The sequence below is a fragment of the Mauremys reevesii genome, linkage group 3 (assembly GCF_016161935.1).
Source record: "Mauremys reevesii isolate NIE-2019 linkage group 3, ASM1616193v1, whole genome shotgun sequence".
Taxonomy (NCBI): domain Eukaryota; kingdom Metazoa; phylum Chordata; order Testudines; family Geoemydidae; genus Mauremys; species Mauremys reevesii.
This window is the reverse complement of record NC_052625.1, coordinates 113893061-113906520: the sequence shown is the minus strand read 5'-3', so window position 1 is coordinate 113906520 and position 13460 is coordinate 113893061. Positions and strand designations below refer to the sequence as shown.

General features: G+C 41.1%; 1 protein-coding gene across 8 annotated transcripts in view; it reads right to left on the bottom strand.

Annotated features, from left to right (window-relative positions):
* PTPRK (protein tyrosine phosphatase receptor type K) overlaps nt 1-13460 on the bottom strand; it is a 581996-nt gene that overhangs the window by 479111 nt on the left and 89425 nt on the right. For 5 of the 8 annotated variants that reach the window (XM_039529026.1, XM_039529027.1, XM_039529028.1 and 2 more), the window contains exon 2: nt 5242-5375. The exons of the other annotated variants lie outside the window; for them this stretch is intronic. In XM_039529026.1, the coding sequence (XP_039384960.1) occupies nt 5242-5375 (134 nt within the window). The remainder of the gene's footprint in view (nt 1-5241; nt 5376-13460) is intronic. 8 annotated transcript variants of the gene reach the window in all.

The window sequence follows — 13460 nt, the reverse complement described above, 5'->3', positions numbered from 1 at the left end:
GTGCTACCACTACTGGCATCAATGTCCCATTCTTCAATGAGCTAGGATATACCAAAAATATTTTATGCGTTAGGGAAAGCATTTTAGGAACTCTGATAAAATTTCTGTGCAGAAACCCTTGCAAAGCCCAATTAATGAGGGCATTCAGAACAAAAGTTGTGATTAACATGTCATTTCTGCTTTGCAGTTCACCCATAAATCCCATGTCATTCATAAGCTGGAGGGATGATGGGGGTCAATTATATAAATTATGCACATAATAAGTACATAACATGTATATGTTATAACTAGGACATCAGTGAGACAAACAGCTCCTTTTACTTCAAGTAATTAGCAAGATGAGAAAGAGAGAAGTGTGTCAGATTGTGTTGCAAGAAATTGATGATGGTACTGAGATTTAACTCAAGCTTTCTGATCTTTCCCACCCAGACTATTTCAAATTGGTATAAAAAGCTGTTACTCTATTTTCCGATAAATGGGTTTACAACCACAATCCCCCAGCTCTACTGTAATTCATGAACTAGACAAAAAGTTACTTTGTGTGTCTCAAGGGAGTTATAAAAATGGGAGGATTTAAAACGTGCAATTTTTGTTCTATTTTTGTTTCTCTCAAAATTTGCAGTCTAGTTTAAATTGGAGCACTATTACGAGTATACTAAACTGGAAATAGCACTGGTTTTAATTTAGGTTCAGGTTCTGTTTAACCCCTCTCCTGCTTGAATGAAGAAACTCTAAGAATGTCAAGATAGGGCTGTGCAGTAGTTTAATAGATGACCTTGTGACTATTCATGCTTATACTGAAAGCTTCGACTGTGAAACTAGACAATATGAGCAGGCACTGTGCAAGTTTTCATTACATTGCTTTATTATTAATAATTATTTGTATTATGGTACTTACACTCACTGACTTTTGTTTTTGCCAGGGGTGCTTTTGAAGAGGGGTGGGGAGAGAGACTGCCCATTTGGGGGAGGGAAAGGTATTTTCAGCATATTTATACACTTATTTCATATTCTAGTTATTGAATGTGTCTATCTTTGGTATCTTTACTATTTTAATGATTACATTTTATGAACTACATAATTACATCATCATGAATTAACAGTATATTAAAAACGTTCCAATCACCTACAAGCGGTCTTCACTAACGTCCCAGTTTAAAGACATTATGTCTCACTGTAACTTTCTGGATAACTATCAGCAATCTTATTTACATCTAGTTCCCTGGTATGGTCTTGATGCATGGTAAGGACAGCTACATTATTCAGTTGTGTCTGTCTCATTGATGACTGGAGATAAGTTTTAAGTATTTTGAAGCTGGAGAATGAGCATTCCACAGTTCAGGATGATACAGGCACAGTGAGAAGGATTCTTATAAATTTGCAGTACTCTGGAAGCATAGTGACCATGAGTCCAAGATCTCTTTCTTGACGGGTAACAGTGAATTTAGACTCCATCATTATGTATGTATAGTTGTGATTATATTTTGCCATGAGCATTACTTTACTTTGCATTTAACATTGAATTTCATCTGCCATTTTGTTGCCCACTCACCCCAATTTTGTGAGATCCCTTTGTAAGTCTCTGCAGTCAGCTTTGGACTTAACTATCTTCAGTAGTTTTGTATTATCTCCAAATTTTGCCACCTCACTGTTTACCCCTTTTTGCAGATCATTTATGAATATGTTGAACAGCACTGGTCGCAGTACAGCTCCTTGGGGACACTACCATTTACCTCTCTCCATTCTGAAAACAAACCATTTATTCCTACCCTTTGTTTCCTATCTTTTAAATGGAGTGCCTGGCAATGATTTCAGGATGATCTAACAATCCTTAACTTAATGTAATAACAAGCCTCTTGTCATCTTAATCACCCTGCCTCTGTTTATAAACAAACTCCCTGCCCAAGGGCATGCTGGGAGCAGCACAGAACTTATCAATTCCACACTCAAGCTCTATCTGGGGCTAGGGCATGCGCTGTGAGCAGACCTGTGAGACGAAACTCGGGAGTAGGGGGGCAGGAACCACTACAGCTTGTGGGTGCTGAGCACCCCCTACTTTTTCTTCTGTGGGTGCTTGAGCCTCGGGGCACCCATGGAGTCGGCGCCTATGATGGTACTGCCTACAGGCCCCAACCAAGACTGAGGCCACATCATGATAGACAAAAAACAGAGAAAAGAGAATCCTTCCCCCATCGAGCTTACAATTTAAATAGATAAGGCAAACACAGGATGTGACAGAACACAGAAACATGTGGAAAAAAGCAATGGTTTGTGACCATCACGTTGGTTCCATAAGGTTTTAATTTTTCTTTCCTGTTTTTGTTTGACCATGTTTGGGTTGGGCTTAGTTATTTTGCATTCTCTTTTATTCTTCATGTTAAGTGAAGAGAAGGGAACACAGGAAGGGATTCATTAGAGCAAACAGCAAAAAGATACCAGTAAAGGGATAAGGGAGGAAAGAATGGAGGAAGGCAAGACAAGTGATGCTGAAGGGAAGAGACTGAGGGAGGGGAGAGAGGCGTAGCAGGAGCAAGCTGCCTGGCAGCAGAGGGGAAAGGAAGAACATTCAGAACAAAACACTGTAGAAAGTAGTCTGATGATACTGTCATTGTCCAAAGGTCCAGGCTAACAGTGCTTCTGCACTTGTTCCTGCCAGCTTCAGTCTATGGGATGGCTCCCTCCCTGGAAGATTTCCCACAGCTCATATGGATAGCAGGTGGAGGGGTGATACATAGTTCCTCATGCCCCTGGAGTTGTCTCCCCTACACTGTCTGGATCTCAGCTGATAATGCTCCTCCAACCCTGGCATAAGAACTAGACATGAAGTGGCAACCCGTCCCCACATTTTTCCTCAGCAGCAATAGTCAACTGTTTAAACCTATAATAGTATTTTTTCTTTCAAGCAGCACTTGACAGCTTAGTAACTTGGCACCTACCCTGCAACCATGAGGTAAGTGAGCCTCTGAAAAGGATGTCACATTTCAAGTCTTGCTCTACGGCTGACTGTTGGGAATGCAAAGAATTAATACCTCCTGTATTCCTTACACCCTTTAAAAAAAATAACAAGGTTCTGGGGTTGTTCTTCAGGCATGTTTTCATGCTAGCTAGTGAATTTACACAGTAATCCAGTGTTCACATACATATTATAGGACTACTTTTAAATACTCTTGACACTGTGCAGTGATTTGGTTATTTTTGCAACCACAATATTTTCTTTCCTGTCTGCCACTACTGAAAAAAGGGAATGGAAAAGGGAGTTGGGGGAAGGAGAGATGTGAATGCTGTTCCTTGAAGAACGCAAGATATTTGCTAGAAGTATATGTAAGACCAAGAATGAGCTAAAAGTTGGTTAGTTTCATCTGGGCCGGTGAATGAAATATCTTGGGAGAATGGGGAGAGAGAGAAAAACATAAAATTTTATTTTATTTTATTCACCTAATAGAATAAATGAAAATTATTTCAATGGACAACAAGTGCCCTGAAGCTTGTACTACTTGTCACTATATATAAAAAATCCTTATTGGGAGAGAATCTCTTCTTGTTCTGTACTGTGGTCTAAAAGTACAGAACCAGTCTCTTAGTTTTCCTAAATATACAACTCTGTGGCTAAAATACAGTATATAATATGGAGCAATATAACAGGGAAATGCTTCATAAAGATCAGAAACCAAAAAAGCTGTAAAAATGTTTAATATAAAATCAATATTTAATAACTTACACACACAATGCAGATCCAATAAAGAGAGTTGCAAGCATAACAACTTTGTGCTGATTTTAAACGGACACATTGAAGCACCAAAAAGATATTCACAGCATATAATAAAATCATGCAGCCTTCAAGTGGGACCAAAGGCTTGATTTTTGTCATCCTATATGTGACACAATGGTGTGAAAGGGGCTGCGAGGGTGGGGCAGCTCCTTGTTCATTCATGTCAAATTACAGTGTATTTCCAAATCAGCAGGCAACAAGCACCACATAACTCAGGCGCGTGAGAAGGAAGATGTAAAGAAATGAAAACAGGTCACTTTGACACAGTGAACCATGCTCTTCTTGAAATCTTGTCCTCCCTTTGCTTGAGTGACTGTCCTTTCCCAAGTCTCCTCCTCTCTCTCTATAATCACTCTTTCAGCATGGTCCTTCAAAGGATCCTTTTCATCTCCCCCTGAAGGTCCTGCCACCTTTCGGCGGGTGTTCCACAAGGCTCTGTCCTTGGTTCACTTCTCTTCTCCTTCTACACCCCTAATCTCTGGTAATCGTACCAGCAAACACAAATTGAACTGTCATCTCTATGCTGACAGCTCACAGATCTACCTACACTCCAGACTTGTTTTCTTCTGTCCAAACTAAAAGCTCAGCTTGCCTCTGAGATCTTCTCGTGGATGTCTAGACATCAGTTCAAGCTCAACATAGCTAAAACAGAGCTCTAAATGCATGGGCAGCGGGTCGCATAGGCTGGGGGAGACTCTGCCTCCCCGAACAGCCAGGACCGTGACCACTCCCTGACTGTGGCTCCAGTCCTCCAGCTCCATCCTCCCCAGTGCTCCATGGCTGGGGCTGCACGCCACTCACCCTCCCAGCTCTCCTTTGGGGCTGAGGGATAGCTGCGGGACTAGGTCAATGGCGGGGGGGGGGGAACCTCTGGCCTCCGGTGAGGGGGGCAGAAGGTGGGGCTCCAGAGGTGTAGCTCCAGGCAGAAGGGGCGGGGCTGGAGGCTAGCCTCGCCAGCTGGTGGTTCACGCACTGCCCATGTCTAAATGTATATTCCTTTCTTGACCAATGTGGGTATCACTACCATCCTGCCTGTCAGTCAGGGCCAGAACCTGGGCTGCATTTTAGACTCTGACCTCTCCTCCAGGTTCTCAAATCCAGACTGTCTAATCTTGCAGGTTTTTCCATATAACATCTATGATAGGCCATTCCTATCCATCCACACAGCTAAAACTCCTCTCCAGGCTCACATTAACTTGTGTCTTGCTTACTGGAACTTTTTTTCCTCTGGCATTGACAAATGCAGTCTTGCCCAGCTAATATCCATTCAGAATGCTGTTGCAAAGATCATTTTCCTAGCCCAATACTTTGACGCTGTCACCCCTCTCTTTGCATCCCTTCACCAGCTCCTCCGACTCCATTGTATCAGTCATAACCTGCTTGTCTTCACTTATAACATCCTTCACAGCTGATCCCCAGGCCCAATCATCTCTCATTCAGTAATGAAATATCCACTCCTGCCTCTAATTTACCTTTGACACCAGCCTCCATGATTCTTATTAAGTTTTCAAAGAGCACCTTCATGCATTCTTCCATGCTGTCCCTCACGCTTGGGCCTAAACATCCACAAAGCTGCCTCCTTCTAAACCATCCTTTACCATGATGCCTACAAAAAAGAATTGACAATTGTAGGGTCGTTGGTGTGCTGAGACCACTGCCTATCATGCTGACCAATACTGTCTCGTTGTTTCCTTCTACTCCCAATTTATCTGTATCCATCTATCTGTTGTCTCAGGCCTGGTCTACACTGGGGGGAGGGGGGGTCGAACTAAGGTACGCAACTTCAGCTACGCGAATAGCGTAGTTGAAGTCGAACTACCTTAGTTCGAACTACTTACCCGTCCTTAGGGCGCGGGATCGAAGTCCGCGACTCCCCCGTCAACTCCGCCACCACCGTTCGCGGTGGTGGAGTTCCGGAGTCGACGGGAGCGCGTTCGGAGTTCGATATATCGCGTCTAGATGAGACGCGATATATCGAACTCCGAGAAGTCGATTGCTACCCGCCGATCCGGCGGGTAGTATGGAGTACCCTTATACTTAGATCTCTATACTGTTGTCTTATACTTACACTGTAAGCTCTCTGTGGAAGGGAATGTCTTTTTTGTTCTGTGTTTGTACAGCACCTAGCAAAATGGGGCCCATGGTCAATGACAAGGGCTCCAAAGCATTACAGTAAGATAAAATAACAGAAGTACACATTTTAATTCCTTCTCTGAACAATAAGGGACCCAATCTAAGGAATACATTTACTTATTAGGCAGTTGATGACTAAGGGAGTAACTAACTCAATTTACCAAAGAAATGTTACTCATATACACAAATGTTGGCAGGATTGGGCACTGGTTGATTACCAAACAGCAAGATAGAACAATACTATTTTTGGAAAATATTCTCCCTTTTTTCCAAGTTTAAAAGTGGGGGGAGGGGGAAATAGGTGTTACAAAATAAAACAGTAACCAAAAAATCCCCACACCATCAAATGTATCTGCAATATTTAATGAGTTTCACTTATACTTAAAAAAAAAATGTGCTTCATCCGCTTGCAGTATGTATTAGGAGTCACCATTAATGTTTTTTTAAATCTTGTATTTAGTTTTGTTTGTTTGTTTTAAACAGCTCCTTTTAAGGCCTACATTCACTCTTTCCTGTTCACTCCTTAGAGCAGGAACTATCACTAACTTTTGGCAGAGAACCAAATTCCAACCTAGGCTTCGCCATCAATGGATGTGCTAGTCAGCATCTCAGGATTCTATACCACCCTAGAAATGAGCTTTGGTCTCCTCTCTTAACCCATCAATTAAAGCATAATTTCCTACAGAGAATTGCACAGCAGATACGAATGTTCTGAAAGGGCCTCAGTGAAACTGCAGCCATTTTAAGGGGGCTCAATATTTTTAAACTACATAGGAATTACCATATTAAATGCAACTAATGGTCCATTCAATCCACTTTTCTCTCTTTGACAGTGCAACATGCCAGCACCTTCAGATGAAGGCGTGACACATTAGGCAATTATAGGATGCTGTGCCCTACCAGGGAAGTGTCTTTCTACTCCCCAGTAGAGGTTGGCTAATATCCGAAAGCATGACGTTTTATATCCCTTCCAAAACTCATTTTTAGTTTTTAATATTTACTATTATATCACTTGATATTCTTATTATCCATACTAATATCTGTTCTTTTTTAATCCTGCTAAACTGATATCCTTGGTCACCAAGGTCCACTGGTTAATCAGTAAACCTAATCTTTGCTTTGTGAGTGCTTTTCCCTGTGTTGTCAACTCATGATTTTTTATGGGTTTTTTTAAGCTCCATCTCCTGGTGAGATGTTATTAAATGAGAATCTGAGTTATTTTAAATTATGGAAGTAGAGCTCCTGGCCCTCATGGCTGTGGAGAAAAGCTTCAAGATGTGAACCCTAAAGGCTTGAAAACTCTCAACACAGAGATGACACATAAGAAGAACCCAGCATTATTCAATAGTCTTATGATTTCTTGTGGCCTGATGCATGGCTTCTGAATGCCTGGGGTTGAAAACAGTGCTTTTGCCTGCCACCACTACCCCCTTCTCACACATTCCATTTTAAAAACCACATGAAACATCAGGAAAATCAACATTCCAAGCAAATATTTTCTTTTTACATAGTTTGGCTGCAACTTCCCTTTGAAAATGAACTGATTTTCCCTGCACACATCTATACAGAAATTAATCTCTCTCAGATATGATACATTAAGAATGTGTGTGAACATTAGATTTTCCTACTTTGTTTGTTTAAATTCTTCCTGTTTGTTTAAATCTAAGTCTTTTGGGAATGGATAGCTTTTGTTCTTCTAGCTTCTCTTACTATAATAAATCATATGGTTTCAAAAATATGGGGGAAAGATTTACTAATAATAAATCTATAAGAAATTAGTTCAGCCTCAAATTACAAGTAAAATTAAACTGAAATTAATGGTGAAATCCCAGTTCATCCTGTTTTGCCAACGTGTATCAAGTTCATTATAGTGAAGCATTACAGTCAACCAGAGTAACACAGAAGTGTATTTTTAGAAATTAAATTAATTACCGTGCATATATACAGTAGCCAGTCTTCAGTGTAAACAAGCCATTTTAAAATAAAGAACACCATGAAGTTTACGTTTATTTTAGTAAACTATAGAGCCCAATTATGTGAAAATGCTATAATCACCTTTTTGCTTCCTGCCCCCCTCCAAGCCTGTCTAGCTTAAAAACGCTGAAGTCCAACTATCACTTTCCAACTGCTCTCTTATGTTACATTTAGTCCACAATAAATTTTTTACAGTGGTCTTTGAGCTTGAACTCCTGAGAACACTCAGGCATAATGCAGTATGTTAGGGATTCTTAACTTTAGTAACATTAGCAAGTACTGCTTAATATATTAAAAGGGAACTAACTGCTGGAGAATTTGTTAGCATATCATTAGAAATGGATTCCCACCCTCATCCATTATACCTCTATCAATATTCTTAACAGAGTAAATATTTTCAAATCATACTTGGGATATGTAACTCTCCCTCCTGTTCTGTTTGAAAGACAATTATTCATGTGAAAGGAAAAAAACAAAAGGGAAAGATAACTCCTCCAGAAAATTATGATTCTACCAAATTCTTCAAAATGTTTTGTAATGGTAGTTTTGGTAGTCTCAGACTACAATGCTTCTTGATCATCCAATAAACATAATTAACTTGTATGAGTCCCACAACTCAGTTTAAGAAATATTTTTCCACTCACACACAATACACAAAATGTAAGAAATGCAAGAAAACGCAACACCCCCACACTATAAAGAATATATAGTCAGAAATATATCCTATTCAGAGACCATTTCAAAATACTAGAATTTGGGGAAAAGGGGAGGAGGAGTTGTGGATATTTTCTTTAACAAAATATTTTTAAGGTTAACCTGAAAGATATGTATGTGCCAAGTCCTGACTCAGGGTTCTGGTATTTTTCCCTCCAAACACTGTATGACATCACCGCACCTAAAATAGAAACATTTGTATTTCTTTGCTGCTTTTAAGTGAAGCAGCTGAAACAAAGAATTCGGCACTGTGGTTTTGGAAGGTAAGCAAAGGAGGATTCCATTTTAGTTCTATGAATTTAACTTCACAAACATCCTGTAAATTATTCAAGTTTTAATTGAAGAAATGGTCAGTTCATGTTATTCTGAAATGCAACTTTTAGAAGATATCACAGGACACTTAAGTTATCCACTACTCCTTATCCATGAAAAGCATAGGTTTAGCAGATTTTCTGAAAAAGTGGAAAAATACAGCCAAATATACCAGTTCAACTACTTCTATAAAATATAAAATACCAAGCATATAATGAAAACCTCACTGCTGTCAATGAACATTGCCACCACACAGGAATTGCAGCAGCAGTTCTCAGCATAAGGATTAATAACGGAAAAGTACTCTGATTGGCCAAAGAAGATGCCAATTTCACAACTGTAGAAAAACCACCACATGGCTCTAAACTATTAAGCCCAACCCTTTCTATCCAACACAAAACTAACCAGTGGATCACCTCACTCTGTGTACATGATCTGAGGTAACTGCTGGAAGAACTTGGCCTTTTACCTCATAACTGCACACCTCACATGTGTGATCTCAAATTACCATATACTTGGTGACATACTATTCTTTGCGTTTACATTATAGGCACAATTATCACCATCATTCTGAAGCGAGCAGCTGAGGGGAAGAGTGTCCTTGCAATTCTGGACCTATCTGTTGCTTTGCATCAGGATTTGAGCCTTCAGCATTGTGGCTGACGTAGAGAATTCTAAAAGGGAAAATGTCAGCTACAAAATTAAGATGAGTAAAAAGTCAAAGTGCCCCACTCAGAGAACCTAATACATTTCTCCCTTGAAGTATTCAGAATTATCTTGTCACTCATCTTTAGTTGAAAGATGTGTAAGCAGAGTCAGGATGAGCTCTACCCTGACATCTGGTGGTAGATTATGGGGAGTGCAGAAAGAAGTTTCAAGTATTCGCATTAGCATTTCAGTTATTTGCATTGGCACTCCCACCCCACTTAGCATACTGCACAGCAGCCTGGGATGGTTATTTTCACAGCTATGGGAGCCCCAATTTCGTTGTTATTGGGGCAGGAGCAATAAAATGTTGTCATCCCGATTAAGTAAATGAGGAACTACAAAACTGTCTTATGATAGAGGGTTTCATTGTCAACTAAATAGCACTTGCTAGACAAGGGACATGGGTTCCAAAACCCAGTCAAGTGAGAGAGAGGCTGGGGACAGAATCTGTACTTGGTGGTGCAGGCTTCTTGTGTGAGCCAGAAGCACCAGTTCCCCCTATGCCTCTCTCCACTGTGGAATGTCAGAGTTAATTTTTTTGATTCCCTTAAGAGTCTAGATACAGGTTACTGAGCTGAACTCACTGGCACTGGGGCTCCCCTACTATGAGCTGGAATCACTAAGAGCTGGAATCACTGAAGAGCTGGACTTGCTGAGCTGAGAGCACTGAGTACTGTGCTAATGAGTGGGGGAGCCTGAAGCAATACCGCAGAGCAGAGCAGCTGGCAGAGCGGAGTGGAGCAGTTGGTGCAGCCACTGGGTGAGTGGAGCCAAGCAGCTCGCGAGGACGGCTGGAGTGGCTCACAGGACAGCTGGTGGACCAGAGCAGCCGGCAGAGCGGAGCAGCCCCCAGAGCAAGTGGAGCTGAGCTGTTTGCAGGGACGACTAGTGGAAGCAGAACCCCATGAAGAGGCAGGGCAGTTGGCCCCGAAACCACGTAAGGTGCCCCTTTCTCTGCAGAGGTCCCCCTCCCCAGCCTGGGTAGAGGGACCTCTGCAGAGAGACTCTTGAACTCTGGGGCTGCACTGACCCGGGACAGAGACTTTTGGATCGTGGGACTTTTGGGACTGTGGGTGATTTGGGCGTTGCTGGACTCAAGGGCCTCGAGAGAAGGACACGGCCCAATTTGCTGGGGTGGGTCTTTGCTCACAGCTTGACCTATGAACTCTAGCTGAGGTATTTTCCCAATTTAATGCTTGTTGTTTATCATGTAATTAAACCTTTTCTGCTACACCAAGACTCTGTGCTTGCAAGAGGGGAAGTATTGCCTCCTCGAGGCGCCCAGGGGTGTGTGTAAGATTTTCCCAGGTCACTGGGTGGGGGCTCGAGCTGGTTTTGCATTATGTTGCGGGGAAGGGACCACTATGTATTGAACCTGGCCCTTGCTGCTATCGTTTCGGCCCGGCAGAAGGGTTACAGATGTAAAAACATGAATTAATAACTAGTTTGTTGCCCTGGCTTAGAAAATATTGGTATGAGGGACAGATAAGTGCAGACTGCTAACCAGATTGGATGACAACTTTTTAACAAAGTTTTTCAGCGGGAAAGACGTGGTGAACACTAGGTTATCCCTCCTGCACATGCATATTTTTAGAGCAGCAGGGTTTTTGTTTGTTCCTCTCTTTCTTTTTACTTCAGCCACTTTAAAAAACTGAAAGGAAGCATGGGTGGGAGAGGAGAGAAAGACAGCATGGTCTGATTGCAAAGGGACAAAAGAAAACACAGGCTGAATTTTACTTTTATTTATTAAGACTGGGAAAGTGTATGGAAAATGCCACATAGATTATGTAGCAAATTCCCTCCACAGATTCCAAACAAAGCTTTATTTTTCTCCACATCTGAATAAGCAGCAGCATCCTTCTGTAAACTGACAGGATTAAAGAGAGAGGGATCTCAATCAGCGATCTTCTCAACAAACATCCAGACACATTTGCAGTAAGTGGCTGATGTGATATTCTAGTCAACGAATGCTTTCACTGGTACTTTCAAAACCAAAAATCTTCTGGTCTGATTTCCTTTGTTTTTTACGTGTGCCATTAATAAGGCAAACCAGGATGCATTCATTTTTTTTTAAAAATTAAATAATGTAAACACTGATACAAATTCAGAACACATATTATGCTAAAGAACGATACCATCTCTTTATGCAAGCCAGGATGGGGTGATGTAAAATACCGGGTATATAATGCAAAACTTTCATGTCAGGAAGAAAACTTTCAGCCACCCAACACAGATACACCCCTCCAGCGATTAAGCAAGGAATAACAGTTGCTGAGACACACTGGGCCAGACTTTCATGTACCATAAGTAGCATCTTTAGACCACTCTGGCACTGTAAAGGAGCCCTTAAAGTAACTTACTTGGGTTAATTTACACTGCCAGGATGATATAGAAGGGCTTTAACGTAGATGAGAATCTGGCCCACTGTGTTCACCCCCAAAATGTTATGGCAATGAGGAAAAAAGGGGATGGAGGGAATGGAAAAAAAGAGTGCTGGTAGTGGCTGCGCTGGCGAGCAGGGCATGAGTCTGAAGAATAAAAGACCAGGAGTACTTGTGGCACCTTAGAGACTAACACATTTATTTGAGCATCAGCTTTCGTGGGATACATCTGATGAAGTTTATGCTCAAATAAATGTGTTAGTCTCTAAGGTGCCACAAGTACTCCTGTTCTTTTTGCGGATACAGACTAACATGGCTGCTACTCTGAAACCTGAAGAATAAAATAACTCACAGCTTGGATTTTGTGTTTTATGACTCTCCTAGTACTAAGTAGGTCTGGATCCAGTTACTCTTCTGAGTAAAAACACCTTGCCCATATTAGCCAATACCTCATGATTCCTACTCACTGGTCTGTGCAAACAGAAATGCATGTACAGTGCTAAGCAACCTGCAACAGCTTACTACTATATGCCACTGCGCCTGCACCTGAAAACTAATGGGGCTGCATGTATAGCCAGATCTGCAGTACCAGTTTTAAAAGCAGAACATTTTACTTGAGACATTAGATGTAAATGAAGGTTTTAATTTTCCTGTACTGTGATTTAGTTTAAAAACAGCTTGACACTGTACCAACCCCCAGAGCTGTCTTCCATTTAGAAGCAAAGGCACCACCTTCCTAAAACAATTTCCTCCTTTTGAGGCTCTTTATATTTTAAAGTTGGCCGAGAATGGCATGCCACCATTACCAGTATTTTAGTTTTTTACAGAAATTTCACCTTTTATTTATGACAATTTATTCTGAAGTCCATAAACACAGCTAATTCACTGACAATACCACAGAGCAAAAGATTATTTGAGACTTAAGTTTTCTGCCACTGAGATATCACATCATTCATGCATTACAAATTGTGGTATGTTGTCAATTTGGAGTGGGAGGGTTGGATTTGCTCTCAATCCTGATTTTTTCTTTTCTTAAACATAAAATAATTTACACTTAAAGGGCTAGATCCTCAATTGGTTTGAATTGGCATAGGACTATTGAATGGAGCTAGCTACACCAATTCACACACTGGAAGAGGATCTGAACAACAGAACAAAAAACCCTCAAAGTTACCCCAGTGTTGGTGGGTAACAAGAACACCAGGAAGAAATATTACAATGGATCCTTTAAATCACTGATTTAAAAACCTCAGCAAAGTACTAACAACAACTTTGGATAAACCTACGTTATGTCGGAAGACCATTTCTTGAATCAGAAAGTGAACCCAGCGAACAGAAAGAGACGTTACAAAAGAAGGTCTCTCTCTGAACCATGGGATGAGGGGTGTGTTTTTGACCTCCAGGGAAAAAGAAAAATCTCCATGGCCAGCTGAGGGCAACAGAAAGGGAAAGATATGCAACAAGAACTG